This window comes from Rhopilema esculentum, chromosome 6 (genome assembly GCF_057945365.1).
Source record: "Rhopilema esculentum isolate cy_ngs chromosome 6, ASM5794536v1, whole genome shotgun sequence".
NCBI classification, from domain to species: domain Eukaryota; kingdom Metazoa; phylum Cnidaria; class Scyphozoa; order Rhizostomeae; family Rhizostomatidae; genus Rhopilema; species Rhopilema esculentum.
The window spans coordinates 9,585,658-9,612,469 of NC_142820.1; the positions used below are offsets into that span (position 1 = coordinate 9,585,658).

General features: G+C 35.6%; 1 protein-coding gene across 1 annotated transcript; it reads left to right on the forward strand.

Annotated features, from left to right (window-relative positions):
* Window positions 1-25,555, forward strand: LOC135686795 (cytoplasmic FMR1-interacting protein 1 homolog). The gene is made up of 28 exons (XM_065203133.2): window positions 1-108; window positions 1,046-1,261; window positions 2,874-2,951; window positions 4,081-4,364; window positions 4,919-5,144; window positions 5,815-5,919; window positions 6,403-6,618; window positions 8,546-8,662; window positions 9,426-9,503; window positions 9,881-9,928; window positions 10,480-10,649; window positions 11,485-11,635; window positions 11,932-12,168; window positions 13,104-13,177; window positions 13,965-14,061; window positions 14,981-15,057; window positions 15,346-15,481; window positions 16,292-16,411; window positions 17,085-17,284; window positions 18,681-18,768; window positions 19,297-19,440; window positions 20,008-20,098; window positions 21,017-21,147; window positions 21,344-21,416; window positions 21,997-22,091; window positions 22,925-23,163; window positions 23,816-23,963; window positions 24,501-25,555. Exons 1-28 carry the CDS (start codon window positions 82-84, stop codon window positions 24,654-24,656), a joined length of 3,822 nt encoding a protein of 1,273 aa, XP_065059205.2. The 5' UTR covers window positions 1-81; the 3' UTR covers window positions 24,657-25,555.
* The last annotated feature ends 1,257 nt before the right edge of the window (window positions 25,556-26,812 follow it).

Below are 26,812 nucleotides of genomic sequence, written 5' to 3' on the forward strand. Positions count from 1 at the left end.
GAGAACCGGTAGTAGATTTCAGAGGAGATAATAACTTCCTCATTGCACACCTTTGTGCCACTGTTGGACCTAGATTGAAACATGGCTGCTGGACAGGAACTACCGAAGGTAAGAAGAAACGAATACCTAGATAATCCCAGTAAGACTAAATCATGAAATGACGTAGTTCCACTATGTGTTGTTCGTGTTGATTATGATTAATAGGTCAGTAACGTGGTATGTTTTAATTGATATTTCCAAAAACGCGAGCTAGGTTCTATTTTTTATGAATATCTTGAGATACTCAGTATTATTTGCCATCACCGATAATCTATGGATAAAGTGTCATTTGTCATTATCTTTTTCTCATCCTTCCAAAACTTTATGTATTTTAGAGACTTTTTGTCTAACTAGCAGAGGCGGAAACTTTTTAGCCTTGTAGACTCATGCTCCCCTTTCATGTTTTTATGGAAAAATTTAAGTTGCCCAGTTCCTAAAATCCTAAATTAGGTTTCACGATTAATTCTGTCTTCTGGATTGAAAATCGTAAGCCTAAGCCGCAACCACACCCCACCCTCCCCTCCAACGAGTATCCAATTGAAGGCCGAAGCAAATATTTTCAACCTTTCTTGGATATTTTAGCTTTTGTTGCTCGACATAATTAAGTGTAGTTGCTTTGAGAAAATTTTTCGCCCCCAAACAAATTTTACAGTAGTAGCACCAGTATAAAGGTAAGCAAGGAAGTAACTGCTCGGATTTGGACAATGTATACTGCGAAATAATAGGATGCAAGGAGAAGTTCAAGAAAGACTGTTCCATGGTCCCACGAGTATCTCTCTCCATGGTCCAACGAGTATCTTGACATTTTATACCAAATCAAAGTAGGATTTGCAAATGCAATTCCGTGTTCTTCTCTTTTATCCATGCAAGGGAATTCATTTGGAGGTCCAAAGCACGACGTAGAGTCTGGTGTCATCTTTTCTTTATAAACTATGTTATTGTTACTGCACAGGAGCAGTTCCTCAAATTTCATGCGGTATTTTTGTTCCCTGTGTTCTTTTACCAGATTTGGGTGGACACCAAAATGGCGACCCTTGAGGAAGCTATTGAAAATGTCCAGCGACTGGAAAACTTGGCTCTTCCTGATGAGCAGCCAAATGTTGAACCTCCTCCGACTGTCATTACATACAGAGCAAATTTTGATACCGACTTCGAAGATAAAGAGGCCTTTATTACAGGGATAAGTCGTTACATGGAAGAGGCCACAATTCACCAAGCGCTCGTGAGTTTGCCCTTCCTGTTGTACATTCTCTGTCAAAATTTGGAGATTTTATCCTAACTTTGTTGCATATTAACTAATAATTGATACAGAAGTCTTTAAATCTGTCCTCCTATGTCATTATGCGTGAAAATCTGTACCATAATGTTGAGATTTATTCATTAAATATATATATTTTGATTTGGCCCTTTACTTCCTAATTGTATTGTCCTGTCTCTATTTACATTAACATTTCAAAGGAAATGTTTCCTTCGTTGTTAACATCGCTGTTGGTTTTAGATACAGATCAAACTGGATTTCCAAATTATATCCGAGCGATCCAAAAATATACAGAGCTCTAGCATGCTTTCTGAATTAATGTTGTTGAACTTCGTTGCTTTGAAGCCAGACTGCAAAGTATGGCAAGTGCACCAGTCTGCAGAGTGTGGCATGTGCACACACAAGATTTTTTCAGAGGCTTGTCCAATGCACACAAAAACATACGGCTGCACACACATTTTTTTGGGTACTGGAAAAATTTTAGGGACCATCCTTTTTAAAACATTGCTTTCCTATCTTGGTCTAAACAACATTTTCTGTAAAAATTTGAAATGCTGATGAATTGGGACTTTAGTATTCATAAAACAACTTTAACTTGTGTTGGTTAGCATCAGAACTATCTGATTGTCACAAACTGAAAACGTTGCTGTCTATAACTAAATTAGAGAACATGTACCACTTTTGCTATGTGCATATTGCGAGCAGATTGCGTTTCTCTATAGATAATACTCTCTCTTAAAATACTGGCATGCTTTGTGAACTTATGTTATTGAAACTTCCTTTCCTTGAAGCAAGACTACAAAGTATGGCAAGTGCATACCCGAGATATTTCTTCTAAAATGTCCCTGCACACCTGGCAAAGGGTGTGGCAATTTGAAGTCTGGGCGTGGCATTGATGTTTCCTACTGCTTAGAGCAAATGAAAAATTTAAGTTTCTTCTGATAACAAATTTACTTTCAATCCAGTGGCGGTGCCAGCTATTATAGAGTGGGAGGGTAATGGGTGCGGCCAGTGGGACCATGCCCCTTTTGCCTCGTTTTAGTGATTTGGAACTAGTTAACTTTCCTTAGGAAATTTGATCTACCCCTACCCAGCGTTTTTAATCCATTTTTAGAAGAAATATGTAGACCATATTTTCAGAAAAGTGGGGGGGGGGGGTAATTCCCCCCTCCTCCCCCCATACCACCCCTTGGTGCGGCCACTGTTTCAATCGTGTGCTTTTTCTTACTTGGCATATTCTCTTCTCAATTGATATTCACGGGATCTAAGGTAGTTGTGTGTACTTTGGTGCGAGATTGAAGTGCACACTTAACCAAAGTGCACACTTGTGTACTTGAAATGTTGCTCTTGCACACCAAAGGTCTGGTTGGAAACTGCCATACTCTGCAGTTTGGCCTTGAAGATTTCCAGTTTCTACTGAGATATTGGTATGTGACTAAGCGAACACACTGGTAAAAAATTTACTTTGTAGAACAATTATATTTACTATTCATAGATCAGATATTTGCTTTTGATATTTGCAAATGACTGTCTATACAACACTGCAACTGAAAATGCAATGTTATTCTTCTTTTAGAACAAGCTACTGGAAGAAGGAGAATTTTACTCAAATATGCTTTACACTTGGAGATGTTTGTCAAGAGCCATTCCAACTGTAGGCTGATTTTATTCACATTGTAAACTAATCCTGGTAATATTAGGCATATGATGGCACGGCCACACCTCCACCCATGCCTAAAACTCCTGAGGCATGCTTTCTTTTGAATTATTATTCTTTTTCTCTTTTGTTTCTTTTGACTTCTTGTTTATTTTCTCTAAAATAATTTTTGATTTCATTTGTGTGGGTTATATTGATGGCATTCCTAGAGGCATTTCAACTCTTTACTTTGTTTCAATTAGGCCCGGTTTTCATTACTCCATTATTTGTCCGTTCACATATCTTTTGCTTGAGCTCTTTTTGAAACTGAGATTGAGTGACTCTGTCTTTGCTGTTCCCAATAAAATGATGCATATTCAAATGATTCTGTCTTGCATGATTCCACTTTGAACAGTGTTGAATGACACCATCTTTGAGCGTATAAATGAAACTCAAAATCTCAAACAGATTCACTTGAATCTGTTCTCAAACCAACACAGAGCAATGGCAACAGGGCCTAAAAGCTTACATCCTTTTGTTAAATCATTTTGTTTTCAGGAAACTTCTTCTATAATTCCATAAAACCTTGTACGCTTTTTCAAACAGCGATACACACCTTCTAATACAAAAATGACATCAGATCTTCATAAAAATCGTAAGGTCTCCATTTTATGGATCGCACATCATCGCATGCCTAAACTTTTCAAGGCTTACGATTACCAGCATGCCACCAAATTTCATATTACCAGGACTGGTGTAAACAAATATAGCAGTTTGATTTGCTGAAATATAATTTGCATAAAATTTTACCCTGCAAAAGACTCTAGGGCGAATAAATAAGATAACTTGTCTTCCAAAGCACATTTTTTGTTCCTATCTTTCTTCATATAACATAGTCAGCCACATACTTTTCAGCCACATATATTTTTAAGGCAGTTATTCAATCATTGTTTATAACTGAAAAATTGTTATATTGTTATAAGTGTCAATATTGTTATAAATTTCTGTATCATCCAATACCCTGTTACAGAGAATTAGCTTAAGCACTAATTTTGCTAGGAAGCAAATCTCAAAAAAAATTTAGCATTGAAGAAATGCATCTTGACAGTTTCATAGTACTTGGATAACTGTTTTGTTTTAATTTTAGGCAAGAAATGATGAGCAACCAAACAGAAAAGAACTTTATGAAAAAACAATAGATGTAATGGGCGGCGAAATTCAAAAATTAAGGGATTTCATGCACTTCCATGACAGATCTATTGACACATTCTATTCTGAAGTAAAGAAGCTTTGCCATGTTGAGAAGAAACGAGATTTTATCTCCCAAACTCATCTTCTAACTCTGGGAAAGTTTATCAATATGTTTGCTGTTTTAGATGCACTTAAAAACATGAAAGCATGTTTAAGCAATGATTATGCTTTCTATAAAAGGTAATGCATCAATTTCTTTCATTGCTTTTCCTGTCTCTAATAATGAGAAAGAGAACCATTTTTACTGTACCAAAATTTTATTGAATTTTGACAGGATCAAAGGTTAATCTAGAAGCAAAGACATGGATAGAGGAAATTTTGTCTCTGGTTTTAGCCCCTCTTGCTGTAAAAGCTGTAAATGCTGTAGTAGATTGTTTGGTTTTATTTCTAACTATTTTTTCTTGGAAAAAAATAATTTGGACATACTAAATAAGGAAATAGTTAGATGCTGAGCAATCTTTAGATATGCTACCAAAGTTAGAAAAAGAGAGAACATTCTCTTTTGTGTGAGAATAAAGAAAAAGTCATGATAGCAGGCTGCTCGATGGACTTCTAAGGAATTCTTGTGGTGAAAAATCGATAAAAATTCACGTGACCTAACTACACTGATTTGCGTGTATTTGTTGTTGTTCATTCTTGTCACATTGCAGTGTTTCTTATTTGCTACATTCTCTTTTATGACATTCTGCGTTTAAAAAATAATTTTTTATATTAATAATTTCCTTTCATTGAAGGGCTGAAACCTTTTTAAAGCAAAACACTGATGCTGCTGCTCTACAAGAATCCCAAAACCTCACTATGTTTTTAGCAACTCAAGGCCAGATCACAAGTAAACTAAAGTCAAAGCTTGAAGTTGTTCCCGGCTATGAAGATCTTCTGTGTGAAATAATTGATTTATGCTGCAGCCTCTATGATCAAAAGGCATATGTGCTCCCATCTGAAAAACATATGTTACTTAAGGTAATAGCTTAGAACAGTGTATTTATACAATTCTTTACCACTTGCTCATTTTCCATTAAGCCATGCTATTATAATCAAATCATTATGTACAATAGAATGAAAATATTTTAATAACTAAATGAAATACAAAAGTAATTCAATTCATGTTATCGCTGAACAGTTTTTTATCTACATATTATTGTGAAAGTGTTTTGAGGGAACTTGAATGCTGGCTTTGCATTAAAGGCTTACTATAAACAGCATACATTGCTGCAAAATTATCCACAATCCTTTTCACTTTTGGCTAGTTTGGCCAGTATCTAAAAGTTTAGCATTTCCTAACTGAAAGCTTGTTTCAATTTACATTCTGTTCCATATTTAAAAAAGTGTGATCCATTTCTCCAAATCCTGCTGCACATCCTTCTGCATTGAAGCTTTATGCTTTTGTTGCTATCTACAAACATAATAGATAAATTTTTGGTTGTTGTTCCATTGTGATAACTTGTTTTGTTTGTTATTATAGTTAGCAATGCAAAAGCTTGAAGTTAGCAATGGCTTAAAAATACCAGAGTAAAATCTTTTAGTGCTATTAACCTATTTGTGGTTGTGTTTGGAATACTATGGATCAAGAGAATAAGCAGTATTTCTAGGCCATATTTCCCATTGCATACAATAGAATTTTGTTCTTAAGGTTATTGGTTTTGCCATTTTTCTTGTGGATGGAAAAGAGACCAATATCAATAAACTTGATCAGAAGAAAAAGATAAGCATTTCAAAAATTGACAAATTTTTCAAGGTAATTTTCCTAAATTTCTTACATTTGAGTTTTCTGTCATATTTTTCTAATAATCTTAATTGTAGTTTTTATCTTTTGGGTGAGGGCTGCAATAAAAGTGAAAAATCTGTTAAGTAATTGACAGAAGGCATTGAATGCAGTACTAACCACATCCCCCTTTAGATAAATATTACTTTTAAGATTTTCATAACATAATGCTTGTTATGTAGGTTTAATGTGGAACCTATTTTAGCAAGTATGAACCTGTAATCTTTGGGATATGAAATGGTAATAAAAATATATTCTATTAAGGTTTTCTTAGATCAAATTGAAGAAGGCAAGACCAAAAAGAAAATACTCTTTGGTCAATTAGTTATAACTATTGAAAGAAAATATAAGCTCCCTGTAGAGAAAAAGAGACTTGCTGTCATTAAATTGTTACCCTACCTACAACTTAATCAAACAAGCAATGATTTAAATGTACCTCAAATTTTTGTCTGTCAGCAACTTCCTGTGGTACCATTGTTTGGTGACATGCAGATTTCACTCATTGCCTATGTCAAGAAGTGTCCCCATTTCGAGCCCTCTAAGTGGAGCTGTGCTGCTGGTAATGCGGAGGATAGAGCTGGACTTTCCCAGTACAACCTGTTGAATCGTATGGGTCAAATCCACGAAGAACATTTAAAAATCATTAGTGAGCTTGCACGCTGTAGTAATGATGTAAGTTTAATCTCAGTATCTGAGATTCCGCCAGTGATCATTAGAATTAAAGGCAGTGCGTCACACCGTTCAATGGTTGAACAAAACAAAAGATAAAGTTGCCATTTTAGCGAATTTTCATTTTGTAGCAATGGAGGTTTCTTAAAGGAGGTCACCTACAGGGGCGAAACTACTGGGGGGGTATGGGGGGTGCTGCACCCCCCCCCCCCCCCAATCTTCAAAAAAGCAGATTTTGTCGGGCAAATTTATGGAAATACCGTCTAGAAATACGTTGTTGAGAAAAATCAATCAATAATTTTTTTCTAAATGTATGAAACTTTCATCATACATTCATAAGGAGTTATGCCCCAAAATTCTCTTAAGGTTTTACACTTACGGTTCGAAAGTATTGCACCCTTCGCTAGAAAATGGTCATACAGACGCCAAAGTTTTTTAACTAAAAAAATTCGAATAACCGTAACAAGTAACAGAAAGTTTTAATCAGTTCAAGCGGGAAATAATATAAAATTTATCAAGAAATTGTAGTTAAGATATGAATTGCAAAAAACTTTCGAGTTTATTCTATTTCTGAAAAATATCCATGATTACAAAAACACGAAAATTGAGCTTTGATGATAGGTGTACCTGTAAAATACCTCCAATAAAAACTTTCCTTTGCTTGAGGGATTTTGTTATGGTGAATTTAGAGATACGTACTTTGTGCTTGGGTGTCTAAAAATGTTGAAATTGCTTCCGGAGCAACCGAAAATTGAAAATGAAACTCAGAAAATGCAACTGAAGCTCTTTTTTGCTGAAACATTGTAATCTGCGTAGCTGTTTCTAAATTCCGAAATTTCCAAGCTGTGTTTTGGTTCCACTTTGATAAAATTGAGACCCTACTTCAATCTCTTTTTGAATTACTCTCTTAATAGCTAGGTGATTTAGAAAGTGAAGACTTTTTTTAGACCTTTTATAGAAAAGACAGGCCTTACAAATGCTTGCTTTTTGGAAATAAATGTTTATAGCCAACACCAGAAAAACTAGAGGCATATTTCTTGACTTTAAACAAACAGCCTGGGCCGATGATTTCAGCCCTTGAGGCGATGTGCTTCAAAAATGAAGTTCATGTATGACACGCCCTTTCATCAAGCATGCCACGCCCTTTCGTCGGGCATCTAAGCTTCATACCCCCCTAATGAAAATAGTGAAGTTTCGCCCCTGGTCACCTATGCTAATTTTTACGCTTCTCTAATTTTAAGGACTGTCGAAAATCAATTAACAGTAGCCAGGGAATAGTAAACAGTGTGGCAGACTGCCTTTAATCATACATATTCATCATTTTTATCACCATCGTGATCAATCATTGTCTTCATTGACAATCTTTGTCATTTTCCCCACCATTATTTCCATTGTTTCTGTAATTCATCATTAATAATTATAAATCAGCATCATCACTTTCATCGTAATTCAGTCTTCATAGTCTTATTCATCTTATCTTAAGCAGTCAGTTACACTTTCCTGATTCATAAGCTACTATGTTGATTTTCTTGGGTTCTGCGTTTAGATGAAATGCAAGTGGGAAAGTTTGATTTATAATGGGGGTAAAAAAGGAATGAATTGAATGAATATATGAGTAAATGTATAATATATGTAATGCCGAAGCTGAGTAGAAATGATTAACGCAAAATGGGATACATAGCAACGAAAAATGAATTGGTCGTGATTTATCTTAAAAAATAGAGATCCGTGTACCCAAAAGAAAACTGATGGAGTTTTAGCTTTATGAAATAATCGATTATTTTTAGTATTTGTTTCTACTTTCAATTGACAAGGAAAAAATTTCATTCAATTCTAAGAGAGAATTCTAATGTCTTTCCTTTTCCATTAACCATGCTACTTCCGATACCTGATCTTTTTGATAATGCTATCAAGGTTCTTCTTCTTTTAGTTCATAACATCGTCAAGTAATTCCCCGATAACGTACAACCAGTGTAAGGATCTCTTTGAGCTTGCCTTACGTGGTTTGCGCTTGGTTGCATCATGGAATTCCCACGTCATGGAATTGGTGAGTTCAATCAACCTTCCAATACTCAACATTGTGTCTGAATACAGCCTTGAGAGTTTTTACTCTTTGTAACTTTTAGTAAAAATGGAATCATTGTGCTGATACTGAAGACCTAAATGCTAAGCGTATTCTCAAAGCTACCTAAGATATAGCTTATATGTGCATTTTCTAAAAGTATATTTTCAAATACAATTTAGTATTGTAGCCAGATTAAGTTCTGGTTAGCATCTTTCGATGTTAGAGCCATGCATGATCGGACTGTTCATGGTCACAACCGCGAAATCCCTCACCTCAACTTGTTGCCTTTACACAGAACTATCGGAAGTTTGTGTCAGTGATTCTGTCCAATTGCGGAAATTACAAAGATAGTCGGTCCTTTGGTTAGACTAGCCTTTCTTGTCCTAAGCTTTCCAGTGCTGATATTGTAAGGGACAAAAACCAGAATAATACTACCTCCATTAGTGGCGTAGTGAAATGCTTCAAGTGAGCCTTGAGAATTTATGTAACTAGTGAAAACAGACACTTGTATAATTTTATCAGATCTAAGGATAAAGGGATAAACATAAGCGTCTTTGATGATAGTGCACACGCACGACTTTTGCTGTTTCTCGCAGTGATGCCACTTAAGTGCCGGTTTTTACCTGGTTAATCTTTTCTGTGTATTTAATCAGCAATTTCTCGCTGCTTTATAACCTTAGCAGTCTATTCTTAACTACAAGATTAACTGATGCATAAGCTTTATGTTGCTTTACTTTATTTTCAGTATCACTGGAAACTGTTGCATCCAACAGATAAATATGCAAACCCGCAATGCCCTGATACTGCTATTGCTTATGAAAGGGTAAGTAAAATCACTGCAATTTATTATCCTATTCGCTGCTTGTCATTAGAGATAACCCTGCCAGTCTAGAAATGTTTTATGCTAGAATAAGATGAGAAATAGTCGACAAGCTTTGGCTGCTCATAAGCTTCTGTCCTCTTGAAAGAGTCTCGTATGTGATAACTTCAGAATGAGGTACATTGCAACAGCAATCATTTAAAGATAACCATGAGCATTTTCTCTTGCAGTTCAGTTATCATGATTTATCATCTTAAGCCGTATCTGCTTTGAATTTGTGTTTTGGTCAACCTGGCTAGAATGACAATGCACAATTACCAGTTATTTGCTTTGCATAAAAGTTGTTAGTTGTTTATTTTTATTGCTTTCATTTCATGTAGTCAACCCGATACAATTACAATACAGATGAAAAGTTCGCAATGGTCCAGGTAATAATGAATCTCCAAGTTCATTTTTGTTTACATGAAGCAGCTGCTGCATGAGACAAAGCTGATTTTTAAATAGCAATGCTTTCAGTATGGAAATCGCTTGACTTTATTGATTACAAAATATGCTCTTTGAATTATCTCCTGTAAATGCCATAATCCAGCATTTGAAAGCTATAGTAGAAAAGTACATCTAGATCCTTGTTTTAACGGTTTTTTCTTAAATTTTTAATTCTCTCGAAGCAACTAACATATGCCAAACGTAAAGAGCTTTGGGAGTCCCAGTCACGCTCTCATATTAAACATTGTGATGATAAGAGCAACTTCTCCCCCCGTACCCCGTAGTGGTGACGGTGACTGATTGCTTTAGAATAAGTCACGAATTGAAGACAACGAGTTATGAGTACCAATTGACTACAACCCACCCACCGCGCACCTGGTTCCAGACAGACTAAACCACGCTTATTCTGTCACTAAACTGCATGATGTATAAGACTAATATGCAATTAGCCGTGCTATTTGAGATGTTTTCATGTATATATAATTCTTTGTAGGTTATTGGTATGATAAAAGGCTTATACGGTGTGATGTTGAAGCTGGAAGGTGTATTCTCAGAGGCTGGCAGGCGATTAATACACTCGGAAATACAGGAATTCCTTCAAGTTACCCTGCAAGAGCCATTGAAGAAAACAGCAAAGAAGGCAGGAAAAGCCCTGACAAAATCGTAAGGCCCCATCAAAAATTCTGAAAACGGTCTGTTATTCTGAAAAGTAAAGGTTATGATGACCTTGAATTTTTGCTATTAAGCTTTCTGTGAAAACTTAAAGATATAGAATTAAATTATATTCCTTGCAAAAGGTTGTTTGCTGTCCCATTTGTAATTTTAACACTGTGAAAGTAAGGCAAGGTTATGATTCGATATTTCTATTTCAATAATTATACGCTCAAGAAATGTACAAAGGACTGTTAGCTGCTATTAAATTATTTGACCTCAGCCAGTTTGCATTCCTATGCGAGATTAGAAGCAAAACCGACGATAACAGTGGGATATTATATGCATTTTACTTATGAATTAGGTACAATATCATCAGTAAAATTAGCCAAAATACATTATTTATCTAAATATTTATCATTTCTTTTGTTGGTGTAATTTACGAGGTAGTTTACGAGAACTTCCTAGAAGATAAACTTTCGACGCTAAACTTTCCAGGTCCGGAGCCTGTTGATGCTAAACTTTCCTGGTCCGGAGCCTGTTTATGCTAAACTTTCCAGGTCCGGAGCTTGTTGGTTCTAAATTTTCCAGGTTCGGATCCTGTTGATGCTAAACTTTCCAGGGACGCAAACAAACCAAATATTTATTAGTTAAAATCATCACAATAACCAATCTTGAACGCAGAAACTTTTAACAGATTTCTATAGGATATCGTGATAAAAGAAGAACCTAGTTCGAATCTTTTAATCTTTACACACACATACCTTTGCTGTTTCGCACCAAAATTCTAATTTGAGCATCAAGCGTGTCTTGCCATGTTGGTGTAATTTTAAAAATCGATTTCTAGTGTACTGGTAGCTGTAAGAGAGACTGCGATGGATGTTAGTAAAAACTTGCAAAGAGACGCGAATTCGGGAAATGTTAGAAAAGATAGGGACCAGCGAACAAACTTTCTTGTTGACCTGCCAAAGAGATCTGTTGGACCTTCGACTACACAGGTAAATACTACATCGTCTTTGACTTCAACTTGCGGACCGGAGTTCTCTTAATGTAAATCCATTCTTTCTTTTCTATTGAAATTCTTTTAATATCAAAGCATGTATAGTTAGGTTTCTTTTACCATAATTGGTTTTTGGCCTTTCTCGAAGGACAGGTAAGAAAATACGCTTTTGCGATTAAAGCTTTGAGAGAATGCCATTTAAATTAATACCTTAGATTCTTCATGTAGATTCACAATTTGAAGAACTTCAGTTATTTAGTTTTGAAAAACAAGTTTGAATTGCCTTTTTGACAGCTCTACATGTTACGAACCATGCTGGAATCATTGATTTCAGAGAAAGCTGGCAAAGGAAAAACGATGAAAAAAGATCTTGATGGAGCAACTCTTCTTGCTATTGACAGCTTTCTGAAGAACTCTCGTTTGTTCCCGTACATCCTTAACTTTACTGAAGTACTACGGGAATGCTGTGACCTGTCACAGCTTTGGTTTCGCGAGTTTTTCTTGGAATTAACCATGGGAAAGAGTATACAGGTGCGTAATTTACTCTTATTTACCTGCTGACTCTTATTATCCTTGTCTGAATGGATTTGCTATTGGTTTAAGACAAAACATCATCGCAGTGTTCTGCAGTTGCGCCCCATTCTGTTAGAAATTTTTTTCTGAAACAATAGCTAAGTTGTTTTTTAGATAAAAGACTCATTGAGACCAGTAACCATCTCATCGGCCACCAATGCACCAACGTAGTTAGCTTTATCTTCCATGAAGTTGCTCCAACGGTTTTTAAAATGATTTCTTATCTGCAAAATGATCGCTAGCTTTAGATTCTTTATATGAATTGAATACCGAGCATTGAATAAAATCGTAGTTGATTACAAAGTTTTGGCCAATGTTTATCGTCGAGTAATTAAGATTCCAAACCATTATAAAATCAATATGTATGTGCCAATGTGATAATATTTATTTATGTTAGTATAAACCTGTACAGTGAAACCATGCAAAGAGAAATTAAAAAGTTTAAGATCCTAGCAGAAAAGTTGTTGATCTAATATCTTTTGATCAAGAACGTATTTGACCTGACAAATGAAACCAAACTTTTTCAAGGGCCACCGTCCCCCTAAGCCATCCATTGTCACAAAACACTAAATGTGCTTAATTTCGTTGCTGAAAAATTGTTTGTAATGTATCAGTTCCTGCCCACCTATCTCATCATCAAAAAACATGTTTTATATAACAACCTCGTGCTTTAACTTTTTCGACGTTTTGATTTATTTGTGAATCTTTAAAACGAATGCTAAGACAATCTGGCTGTCTTTACTTTCTTGTGAATATATGTTATCAATTATGGCCTAGCTGCGCTTTTGTCATATGTCTATACTTCTGTTTTGCTGTTCAAACAGCTCTTATCTAGCAATGCATTCTAAGCGTTGAATGTCAAGCATTCATTAGTACTGTGTGTATCATTTTAGTTTCCCATTGAAATGTCAATGCCTTGGATACTGACAGATCATATTCTAGATGCAAATGATGCAGCTTTAATGGAGTAAGTAGATAGATATATCTTCAACTGTTCAGGTTATCGAAAGAAGCATTTCTTTTCTTCATTCGTAATTTCTATTTATTTGTTACGATTGCAAAGTGTTAATTTTTCATCATTTACGATGATGTACGACCAAACGAGAATCCTTAGCACTGTTTGATCATATTACGATGTCTGCAAATGCTACAAGTGTGCATTGAGCCCAAATCATCTACAAGTGTGCATAAAGCCCCAATCATCTTGAAGTGTTGATTGAACTTCATCCCATATTCATGTATAATCAAATGCTTTTTTTCAAGCATATACCATAAACATTAACCTGTATGTTTTGTACTGAAAAATGTCATGGACTGGAGCTGTACAAACAGGACGTCTCGTTTTAATACTGTCAAGCAAGGACTCTTGTCGCATTATTCAAGTCTTGATGTTAAAAGTGTTTCAGTGTCATATAGGACAAGCTCTACTATATGGACGCTTGAGACCTATGGCAGATAGTATCACTTTAAGCCCAAAACTTTTGTATTGAAAGTCTCGGATCCAACAGAATTGCCTGAGTAAAATTCTAGTACGGCAACTGTTGATGATCTGAAGGAAATATATTTTTTGACTGGCCTATTTCAACTTCATTCCCTTAGTCAAGTTTTTTTAGTGGTTTAATTTCCCTTTGCTTCTCTCAAATAACACCTAATGTTTCCTGCAATGTTTTCTTCACACGATGGTGACATTACCTACTCTTTAATCTGTCTATATGAATAGCAGCTGAATGCATGTTTGTTATTTATCATCACAGATATGTTTTATACCCTCTGGATCTATACAATGATAGTGCTCAATATGCCTTATCGAAGTTTAGGAAGCAATTTCTTTACGACGAGATTGAAGCTGAGGTATGTATGCTTAACAATTTTTCAAATGAAAAAAGATATTTTTGGCAGTTTACAAATCTTTTTAAATCATATAAGCCTGCTTTTTTCCTTCTGACCATAATTTTAGCTCATAGATTAATTCTCAGTAACTGCACGACAGAACTCAAAAACATGATACAAGGCTTAAGAAAAAGGCCATAAACTTGGCTATAACCGTTCTCAATTGTCCCATGTTTTCTACCGCAGCTTATGAAACAGTGTTGTTCCATGTCCGCCTTACACAGTAGATTTAAACTTTGGACAGAATGATCAATATATTTTTGCCAGTATATTATCACCCATATATTTTTGCCAACATCTTTTAAGTCCCTTTAACCAAATATTACCCAATGCTGTTTCGAACCAAATATTACCCAGTGCTATATTTGAAAATGATTCAATCAGTGCCGTCGGAAAAAAATTTATATTAGGGGAGGGGGGGCTACCCATTGTACAGCTTGACAAATATTAGCGGGGTCTTCAGGTAGGTAATTTGTACGGAAGCTCCTGTATATTGCTACCCCTTTTGTATCGCTGCTGTTGCTGCACCAGCTCCCCCCCCCCCCTCCCCGCTTTTTCCAAGGGGCTAGTGATAGGCTGTTCCAATTTGCCTTGATTTGAAAAAATTGAGAAACTGTAGTTGAAAACGATTAAAGATCTTGAAATAGATTTGTTTCTAATTTTTTAATTTTCTTAGTTTGAAAATAGGTTGCTTGACTGTTATTACTATAAATTGTACCAATTTTAGATACTTTTTCGACAGCAATAATAATAATCAGTTTGAATAATGCAAAGCGGCCAAGATCAGCTGATTTCAGCAAAAAATGTTTTTGCAATGTGAAGATGTAATTAGAATATATGAAGTAATATCTTTAAAATGCCTCAAATCATCTTTTTCTAGGTAAATCTTTGTTTTGACCAGTTCGTATACAAGTTGAGTGAGATGATATTTGCTCATTACAAGGCAGTAGCTGGAAGGTAATCTTTCCATATTTTGTCCAATCGTTTTCATCTCAATTTCTCTGCTTCTCTCTCTATGTTCGAGTTAGAATGTTTCTGTTATTGTCGTTTTTCTAATCTGCAAGTGGTTTGAAAGCGCCTTACTTTACTCAAAAGCTAAAAACGAGAAGATGAGTAAGAAAGCAATTCATTAATGAATGCACATTTAAAATCGACACGTCTTCCAGCTTTTATTCCGACTATTTTGTATCATGCTTTTTTCCGATTTTTATTTGGAGCCCAGTACAATGAATTATATTTTTACAGCATTTTATTGGACAAGAACTTCCGCGACGAACTCGAAAGACGGTATGCAGAAGACAAAAGATCGATGCCTGATGGTGGAATTTCTTACCCCTCTTCAAACAGATACGTCTCGCTCATGAAGCAAAAACATGTTCAGGTATTTCTATTTACGATGCCTTTTGGGATCCCTTTACGTATCTTATGATCTTGGCCTATTCCGATCCACAACTAGGTATATATTTTTCATCATGTTCTTTCGGACCCTTATTCTGACGTTTGTGCTCTAAGGAGTGTCAGACGAAAAAGCTTTTAGCCAATATGTTAAAAAATGTTTGCTTTTTTCAAATTCTGTACCGCCAAAAAACTGTTTATATCCTATGATCGTGAAATTCTTGCAACCACGTGTATATTGCCTAAAATATTTTGTGTGTCACCAAAAATTTTCTACTTTCCTGTCAGTTCAAGGTCCTTATTGTGGTGTATAATTTTCAGTTGAAAATTGAAACGTATTAGCCTTTGTTGATAATTTTAAACAGACGGCAACCTATGAAATTACTGTATAGATATCCTATGTAATTTACTGCTTGAGAAATTGGTGGCTTTCTATCCATTCATGACCAAATTTTTTAAATTCATTAATGTTTGGGCCTAAGTATTTGTCCAAACACAAAAAATTTGGAGCTCGCCAATTCAGGTGAAATTTTTAGCTGCCTGGTGTACTGCATAACCTTAAGTTAATGCATTGTCACTAAACTTTTCCATCTAGCCAAGGAATGCACACAGAAGTGGTCTTTTTATCCCGTTCTGCACCTTTATTTCTGACAAAGTGTAGAAAACTAGAAGTAAATCCTAAAAAACGCTGTTTTGCTTTTGAAGCCTCAGTCATTAAATATGTATTCAGAGGCCTCCCTCATGATGCTTATTGACAGTGATGCTTAAAATGCATAACACTTGCGTTCTCTTGTAGTTACTTGGGCGATCCATTGATCTTAACAAAATGTTGACTCAACGAATCACCACGGCCCTGGAAAAATCGTTGGATATTTGCATAAGTAAATTTGAAAGTGGCAGTCTTATTGGTGTTGTTGTGAGTATTATTACGTTGCATAAAATTTAGACTTGATTTATTTTGTACCAAATACGCATCCTTCCATTTGGTAAAATGATAAAGTACAATCAAGAATAATCATTGTGTATTGCAAAACTTCTGGAGGTCTCTGAAAGCTGTCTTTGTGTGTTGTTTAGAAGGAAAATCTCTTTATAGAATATGTATATTTTCCACGCTCCATTGTTTTACATAAGAGTTTCATAGATTTATGTTGAAGCCTTCAGCAAGCTTCCCTTCCTATATTCAGTTTTAACAAAAATAACCTATTAGGTACACAAGTTCATCTTTTAAGAAGCTTTAGGCTAAAATTTGTAGACTAATTTCCTAAAATTTGTAAAAGTTGCTTTAGAGTTGGATGCAAAGGGCTTTAGTTTGCTAGAACCCTAAATTGAATTTTTGTCAAGTCTATACTTCGTTGAAGCATTCCTGGTTGCATTTTCATATAATTTCACAGCCAAAACCAAGAACCTTTCCCATCTTGAGCTAAAAATCAGATAGTTCGCATTTACAAGTTATTACTGTATGTTGACAAAAAAAATTTCTTTTGTTGGAAATTTTCTCCATTCCCTGAGAAATTAGCCAGCGGTTTTAAACCGAACCCGTCTAAAGCTTTTACGAAAGGCAGCTTGAATTGTCATGCTAACTTTTTCAGGAGCTTGAATCAGCCATTGAAGTTAATCGACTGGCCCACAGTTTGTTGTCGAAGCACCTCAATCTGCCAGAATTCGCAACGATGATTCGTGGTGCCAACCACTCTGTCTCTGTGCCATATGGTCGAATAACTCTCCATGTTTTCTGGGAGCTCTACTACGATTTTCTTCCAAATTATTGCTATAATTCATCAACAAACAGGTTAGTATGTAGTGGTCATGATGTTAACTTAAGAACCATGACATATACTTTGCATCGGGCCTGTTTCTAGTTCTTTTCTTTATCATTATCTAGGCAGTTCTTTCTTTTTTTTATATTCTCATAAAATTTACAACGACAATCAATCACAATACAAAAGCCTAGGGAGCATGGAAATGCATAACAACCCTAAGACTTACACTTAACATAGAGACACAAATATTACAATAATAAGCTACAAAAGTGATTGGAGTGGTGTCACCCATCGTTCCAATAGCGTTGCAGATATGACAAATACTCACAAAAAGCTATTTTAAAAGGAGATATCAAGTATACCTATGTTCCTTACTAATCAAACAAATTTGCGCCCAGACATGATGAGCGACACCACTCCAATCGTAAAAAGAATAAAATTTACACAAAAGAGTAAATAATTTACACGAGAGAGGTTATCACGCGAAAGTTGATAACTTATTGGAACCATTCTGAGGCCCGAATGTATTGACAGTTCTTGTAGTGTATATATATCTTAATGTTCTATTCACTTCTGTTGGCGAAAAACTTGTTTCTTCTCTCAACAAACAAAGAATTAATTTAATAGATTAAGAATTAATAGATTTAATTTCATCCTTCGCGTCATTTTTCATGACGTGAATCCTTAAGAATGCACTTTTTAGCAAATGATATTTTAGCAGATCGATAGTTGCCTGATTGTTGCACTAGGTGAAAAACTCATAGTAGCACCGATTCGTGAACTTAGAGCTGTTTGTTATACACACCATAGCTAATACAGCTCTATCTTTGTTGCATCGATCACTAACGAACAAACCGGTTTACAATAATCTTCATAACTTTTTAAGAAATGTCTACTACGTGTAACAAGCTGAGAATCGTTAGTTTTTTAAAGCTAGTGAAGGTAAATCTTGAATTTTATCTGTATCCAGATAAAAATTAAGACTATTTGGATTTAAAAGTAACTGCATAAACAAAAAAGATTTAAAAAAAACTTTAGAAAGAATGTACTTTCATTTTTTGAAGTCTAATTTGTATGTCAATTTAACAAAATTCTTACGGGTTGTTTACATAATTCTCTTTCTTGCTTAAGTTAAATACTTCTTCAACTTCAGTTTATAGATGTTTTAGAGAGGATTCCGCAATGTTTTTTATATGTACAGCATTGTTGACTAACACCAGATTATTATTACAATTTCGCAGAGTCTCTGCTGCTACCTCGAATGTTTTCTCCAAGCATAAAATGGTAGATGTACTTGCTATTGTGCTTAATATTTCAAAAGCTTTTTCTCTTTTCAGAAGCGAAACCCAGCATACTAGGTGTTTTAGTGATCTCTTACAAGCTATTTCATGCAGCCTTGAGACTATTTTTTGCATTGCTTTGCAGATTCGTACGGACTACGTTTTCCTTTGCACCGGAAGTGACGCGTGAATCTGCTCCAAGAGCCGCACCGCAGTACTTTTTTGGTAGTAAGGTAATGCCGTTTTTTTTCCTTAATATTTGTTCGTGTTTTTTGTAGCGAAATATTTTCCCTGCTTTGCGCGTAAAAATTTTTTCTTCCATTTACTAAAAGTCAAAGTTTTCGTTATTTTATCAATAATAATTGTAAATAAGATTTTTTTATATATTTAGTTGTTAGTAGATTTTATTTTGCATGGCTCCCTGTAAAGCAGTACGTTTTAATATTGAATGGATTACCATGGATATAAAAGTTAAAATGAATGAAATAAAAATGAGATGAAAATGAAATGAATGCAACATTTTTATGCTGATTGGACGAAATCCGAGAAGGAAAACTTTTAAAGAAGCTTCCTGCTCCAATTTTTTGTCTGTTTTATTTTCGTTCTCGCTTTTTTCTTTGCCCTGCCTATTAAACTTGCTTCTTCCTAATTTTTTATCCTTTTTCGTTGATTATAGCAAATTCTTTTGCTGAAAAGCAAAACAGGCTATCTATTTTTCCAGAAACATTCTACTGATACCATTATTTTCTTCTTTCTGCCAGGCATTAAACCAAGCTTTCAGTAGCGTTCACTCGTTGTACACCAACTTTTTTGGCAAGCCTCACTTTGGTTGTCTCGTTCGCTTGCTCGGTTACCATGGCATCGCCGTCACAATTGAAGAGTTGCTAAAGATCGTGAAAAACTTGGTATGTGTTTGCCAAATAGGTATCGAATTAATGATGCCATCAAGCTCTGGAAGTAATAAATTATTGCCAGGCATATGTAATAAGTATATTTCTATCAAAAATGTCATGATCGCTAGGGATGTGTTAAAGTAGCTGGTCCCTCGGCAGTATCCAGGAATACTAATAGTACAAGTTAGAGATTTTGAACTTTCAAGTAGCTATCTTATGCTGTCCCCTTTTAAACCAACATTTGATTTACCTCCGGTTAAAAGGGTTATGTTTACCTCTAAGAAGATGTTTTCAGTGGCCAGCAATTACCATTTAAACATCGTCTGAAGGTATTTCACTGCCCTACATCATACCGTATGGATGACTGATTAACTTTCTAGTAGGATCTAGTTTTTAGATTTTTGGAACAGCCTTATTGTAACTTTATGTCTTCCAGCATACACTATCTCTTTCGATCATCATTCTATCGTTTCAAACACTAAGGAGTGTCAAGCGAAAAGTGTTTGCTAAGATAACGACTTTTAAACAATCTTGCATGTCGATAATTGACAGCACTCTTAGCGATACCCTTTCTTGCAGTTGCAAGGCACTATACAGCAATATGTGAAGGTACTCATTGGTGGGATGCCAGCGAAATGCGGCCTACCAAGATATGAGTATGGATCTGCTGGTAAGTAAATGTTAATTGACTTTTAGGTTTTCGTTAATATCTTGTGTCGTTATTTAGGAGGTAAAACTAAAATAGAAGAACTTTCGCTGGATTAGACAATGCTTGTCTTGTGTTGCCCTTGTAATATTACTAACCAATTGTATACGCTATTGCTGTTCCATCCATATCTAAAGGAAAGAGGGAAATCTGAAGGGAGGGTGAACCCAAACCTTTATCTAGGTTAGTCTTTTCATGAAAGATAACTCTACTTTGCACCAAGGCCGTTTGTAAGATGCGTGACCCGTGCGTAATGACATTGCGTAATGACATTGCGTTTACCCTGAGGCACAATGCTCGCCCTGTAGTCTTTAAGTATTTTCTTCGGATACCTATTTGCTGCTAGACCGGTGGCTGGCTGGCGTCTAAGTCATAAATTCGTGAAAATTTCAAACCTTCTTCAGTACGCTTTATCGCTTCAACCACTTGACTATACCGTATTTGCTATCAAAACAATGCTATTTGTAGCTTTTTCTTTAGTTTGTCACATGCGTAAGTACTATTATTCAGCTGGTATGTGGCGTGTAAATTGGATTGGACTAGACCAGGACTGGATCTAGACCTTTTGAGAAAAATAACCAGATACCAAATTATCATAGCATAGAACTTAATTGTGTTTAATAGTAAAAAACTTCACATAAATAATTGAATTTTAGAAACTATCTATCTCGAACCAGATAATATATTAAATGAAATTTACACAACCATTGTGTCTGAAGAGTCCCTTTTTGCAGGACCTTTGGGAAAGTCTTCCTATTTCTCAAATGACCGGTATTCAGCAGAACATCTTTCCTTTTGATCTTGCATAGCTGTTGGTTTCGCTGATATTTTCATCATAAAGAGAATATTCCTTTGACCAAACAAATAAATTTTCACTTCCAGGTGTTCTGGAGTACTATAATGCTAATCTTGAAAATATTATGCATTATGGCGAACTGAAGACTGAAGTATTTCAAGCGTTCAGAGAAGCTGGCAATGTCATTGTCTTCTGTTTGCTTATAGAGCAAGAAATGGTAAGTTTCTTCAAATACCTACAAATTTGTCATGCATTTGGATATCTTTAGTGAAATAAGAGTGAAAAGCAATATTACTGTTTCCTGTTGTAATTATTCGTTATATGAAGTCAACTAGATTTTGTATTTTGTGTCGACTGGAATTTTAGAATTCTTTGTCTTTCTATTATTTTTTTGAACTTTCACTTTTTTATAGACTCTTGATGAAATCAATGATTTACTCCATGCCGCGCCATTCCAAGGTTTAATACCAAGGCCGTTTGTAAAAGGTGAGTCTTCGATTGCTTGAGTCGTATACCGTAATTTTTGAAAATTACCAAATTTTGGAGCTGGGCTACTAGAAATTTGATTTTCCGAATCGTAGCTAGATGTTTGATTGGTTGGCAACGTATATTTGCTAAGAGACTACGGTATCAATTAAGGTTTCAGAAATAGTAATTTGGCCTACTTTTGCAGTGCTCTAAGTCAAGTCTATGTATGGGCATGAGCTTGTATGGGAACTTGTGTCTGTAGAATTTTGAAGCCAAACATTTCAACTAGATGAAGTGTACTGTTTACAATAGTTTTTATCATATTCTTTCTAAAATGTTTTGTTTCAAGCAATTCAAGCTGGGTTGAACACGGCAAAACTTTCTGAGATATGCTGAGCAACAAATTTGCTTGCAACCGATATTTTCAGCTATTCATACTTTTCTCAACATGTCCATTCGCGTTCCAGTTGTAAGAATATTTCCCAACCATACTTTTGAAGCAACATTTTATTTACATGTCTTTTAATTTAGTTTAGAACTTTTTCCAAGGCAATTTAGTCACAGCAAGCAGTTGATTTGTTGATTATATTATATGCAGAGCGTGATTCGGTCGAAGCGAAAATGAAGAGGCTGGAAGCACAGTATGCTTCATTCCAAATTGTTTCTATCGTTTCACGATATGGTGATGATCGAGTAAGCATGCTTTTTTAATACTAGGAATAATATTTTATGTTATTGGCCGTTAAACCTTTCCAGTTGCGTAATATGAGGCCTTATGACGAATACAGATTGATTATTGTAACGGATAGCAGGCCAGGGACGTAGCTATTCCTTTAGGGACTTTCGAAATGGCATCTTCTTTTGAAATTCTATGCAAATGATTCAAATACTTTCTTGTGTCTTCTCTTGCTTACCCTTCCTGTGTGGAGTTCAGCAGTCTTAGACCAGAAATATAAACTTTTCCTTTGAGCAAGAAACATAAACTATTTCTTTGAGCAAGAAACATAAATTATTCCTTTGGGCCAGAAATATAAACTATTCATTTGAGCAAGAAACATAAACTATTTCTTTGGGCCAGAAATATAAACTTTTCCTTTGAGCAAGAAACATAAATTATTCCTTTCCGACAACAGAGACAGAAAATTTGAGGTAGTTGAGAAGTTCTGGTAGTCAGTTTTGAAAAATTCTCATAGAAGAATTTCTCTGATAAACCATTTCTTTTAAGGCAGTATTTGAACAAAGAAAATGTTAAAGAAAGGAACAATGAAACCTCTAGGTTTAATATCATGATTATTTGCGTCCTTTTTTACCATGGAAGCGTTTTATGTAAATAATTCATATAACTATGTCAAAACATCATGACTTTGATCCATTTGATTGTAGCTCAACTAGTCTTGTTGGGATAACAGCGTTAAAAATTTTAGTGGCTACCAGATATTTTAGAGTACTATTAAAGCGTTCTGCAGGAATGCGGAAATTCATAGTATAGGAATGCATAGTATTCTTAATTTTGTTATTTTCAACAGCAACGCCAAAACGCAGAGGAGGCAGAGATTCTCACTAAAGAGAGGCTTTGTTGTGGGTTGTCTCTTTTCGAAGTGGTTTTGAAGAAAATATCTTCATTTCTGACCGACGAAATCTGGAAAGAACCACCTGCTTCAAATGGCGTGATGAGCATCGAAGAGTGCAAAGAGTTCCATCGACTTTGGAGTGCTATTCATTTCATGTGCTGCAAACCTCTAGGGCAACATGAACTAACTGTCGAGTAAGAAGGTTTTTATTTGAGTCAATATAAAAATTCAAAAATGGCAGTTGATACTGAGATACTACAAGTAGCTTAGAGTTAGGCCATATAGATGAAAGGCCACATACCCCGAGAATAAGAAATATTTAGTTATGCGTCGAATGTACAGAAACTTTAGGTTATACAATACCTGATTGCAATTTTAGAACGGGTTAGAGTTTTGAAAGTCACCCACACAAAACATAAATTAGAAAGAAATTGCCGGACGAAATAAGATAATCGTGGTCAACAAAAAGAAAAGGCCAGAAACAGGTAGTCGAGAAGACTGAGATGCATGACTGTATTTTAACCTTTTCTTGATAAAATCTGTTTTTTATCAACAGCTTATAACATGTCATCTCCATAGACGAAGAAAAACTAAATGCTTGTTTTAAAGAGACGAGATTAAGTAGTTGGGTGGTTAGATTGCTTGTCTACTGTCCAGAGTTCCATGCCTCTTGGGTACCTCCCAGGAGTAAGTTGTATCTTTGCGGCAACACTCTAGTGTAAAAGAGACTTTGACGACCGATTGATGATGATCGTTGCATGACCTAATTCTGATACTAACTTTATTTAAAAAAAAACGAAAAGTTATGCACACTTCTTAAAAATTTCTCAACTTTTTATTTCTCAGGGAGACATTCGGTGAAGGTCTTCATTGGGCTGGTTTGACGATAATTGCATTGCTGAAGCAGCACAAAAGATTCAATGCTCTGGATTTCGCGTCACACATTCTGAAGGTGCAGGAAGTTGATGCAAGAGAAGAAGTTGTTGCTGGCGTGGTATGTTTTTTGTTTTGCATGATAACAATTGAAGAGAGTGTCAGCAAACAGGAAACAGAGATATGTTTAAGCAATGACGTGAAGCTCTCTTGCTAATTTTTTTTCTTTTCAATTGATAAGCAATTTCAAAACTATAATTTTTATCTATTTAATTAAACATTGAGAATTATTGCATAGCCTAAAGCTACTCTCGTTAGAAACTGAGGAATTCCACATCTTTGTCAACCATTATTGCCCACAGCGGATCAACTTTCCAATATCGCCTTTTCCCTAGGCCTAGATTTTTTAATTATTTTGTTGAGATATCGGTTTATAGGTAGTGCTAGAAAAACACTGCCGTTGCACAATCACTTAGCGTGAAAATTAAATCTTAAAGCGGAGAAATCGTGTTGAGGACGCTGCCATCATAGCCATTATCACTGCCAGTCAACAAGAGCTAGGCTTCATCAATCACATAGGAGGGGGATTGATATTTTTTCTGGCTTCTGGCTCGAGCGCTGCTGATAACATTGTTCATTTACCGCTCTTCTCTTCTAGGACCTTAAACGGCTAGTGGTGAGAATAAGACGATACAAGAACCTGAACAGACAAATTTTTGCCATTCTCAACCGCTATTTATTTACAAGCGACTCGGAGGAGCGAATCAGATGCTTCCAGCCTCCTATTCATCAGGCTTTTACGTCATCAATATAATTCTATTTGATATATGTCTCTGTATAAGTCTTTATATATACTTTTGGTAGATGTTAGGTCTTCGCTCCTTGGCTAGACGACACATTTGCTAATTATTCATTTATATAAGATTGTCGACTAATTATCTTTCAGTATAGCTTTTCTTTAACCTTGACAGATCAATGCACCCGACTTTTCATTTCCTGTGATTGTTGATTTTAGTCCTCGTTTACATTGAAAATAACAAGGTAGCCAGTATGTGATATCCAACGAACCTTCTTTTGAAACAGCGAAACATTAAGCGATATGACGCCATGTTTATTAAAGAGAAGCCAGTCATGTTTAAGCTGCAGTTTATCAGAATACCCGGGGGAGTTCATGCTGTATATTTAAGGGGGTAGGGTAAGGGCCTATAGCGTATCCCATCCAGCCATATGATCGTTATGAAAAAGAAATAAGGCAACATTCTGATTTGCCAAACCCTTCATTTTCTTTTATTAAACTCTAAGGATAATGAATCTAAGTTGCTGGGGATAAAGAATTAATGTTTTAAATTTCTTCCTTGCGAACTGAAAGGTGCATCTTGAGTTAATCGAATGTCCTTGATTATTTGCATCTTCAATATTATTCAACAGCTAATAGTGTATTGCGATAGTATATTTTTGTTTTCATTTTCATAGAAAAATTGAAAGTATCCTTTTTTTGTTTGTTTCTATCTATTCATAATGTATCATAGCTCACTTAGGAGCATCCCATTTGTCAACTCAAAGTTGCAATTGAAGCTATGATTTCTATCTTTCCTTGGGCATGTTTCTTCACTATCATTCCTTTTCTTTTTGCTGAGAAAAAGCTCTAAAAAGTGGTTTCATCAGCAGTACGTTGTGCCCTTTTAGTCGTGCTGAAGTTTCAAGCAAAATTTCGTAGATTTCCTTTCTTAGAGATCATGTGACTTTGACAGGCAAATAGTGTACAGGCAAATTTTAGATGTTTAGAGGAGATTTTTCTCGGGTGGAAGAGTCATGTAGGAACGTCTTTAAGTAGAAACGAAATTAAAGGTACTGTCTTTGAACATCGAGTAGCTGAAAAACTCTCAATGCCGAAGGTAAAGATCTCTAAACTGGCGATGCAGCTATTCGAGATTGCGCTGGAAAGATCAGTCTTTGCGCAAAGCACATAAACCTTTGCTTATTGGGAGAATCGATATTATGTAGAAGAGGGACAAGTGTTTCTCCAAAATTTAAACAAATACAAGAAAAAATCATATAGTAGAGAGTAATGACAGTAGAAACAGAAAATAAAAGCCAAATATCAAGTTGATTTAGATATTCTATGGTAAAGCCTCAATTTTCTAGTGTATTCCGCAAGATTGAATTCAATCAGCAACTCAAGGGTCTTTTGGCCAGGAAAAGATCTTTATACTGAAAATGTGATGATTGTAATTTGAAGCACTCAGACAAGAAAAACATAAGGGCAGGTTGCAAAAGTACAGTAAATCAAGAGTCAGAGTCTTTTAAAGGTGCAAAGAATAACCAGTTCCAGAATCAGAGTTTTTTACATTTGGTTCTTTGTATTTTGACGATAGATTTGGTTGGTAATACCGGACAATAGAGCTGCCTAGTGGCTATAAATGGTTACGGGGGCATTGCCCTGCCCTTCAAAGATAATGCCTCGTCAATGTCAGGCAAAAATAGGTTCTTAAAAAAATCTTTAAACAAGACTTTGCGGGGATTTATGTAGGTGTTTATAGAACACAGCACAGTTATGTCTCCTTGTCCTGAATTATCTCAACGCAGGGTATAATAGAACTGGAACCTAACATGAAAATTTATGCTTATTTTGTTCATGATGTTCTTGCTGCTTTTATGTCATTTAAACTTCATTTAGAATCATGACCCTGTTCAATTGCACTGCTCAAAACCCTATTAGTAGGGGGGCTCGTTTCTAGCTCAGCAAAATAATCTACCCAACAGGGCTCGCGCCAGGAAGTTTAAAGTGGGGGAGGGCCCAGGCTAAAAATGTAGGGGGCCAAGGCTTCTTATCCCTTTTATTGCAGTTTTGAAACTACTGGCTTCGCAAAAAAGTGGAAGGCCATGGTCACCCCCCCCCCCCCCCCAAGTGGCGCGGGCCCTGCTCAAGCTTTTCTGCCGAAAACTCACGCAGAGGAAATTAACATCTGT

Bases quoted from the DNA above. Each gene is read 5' to 3' on its own strand.
- LOC135686795 (XM_065203133.2), top strand. From the start codon at position 82: ATGGCTGCTGGACAGGAACTACCGAAG. The intron at 4,365-4,918 runs GTAATGCATCAA...CTTTCATTGAAG, and splicing joins GATTATGCTTTCTATAAAAG to GGCTGAAACCTTTTTAAAGC. The intron at 16,412-17,084 runs GTGAGTATTATT...TAACTTTTTCAG, and splicing joins GCAGTCTTATTGGTGTTGTT to GAGCTTGAATCAGCCATTGA.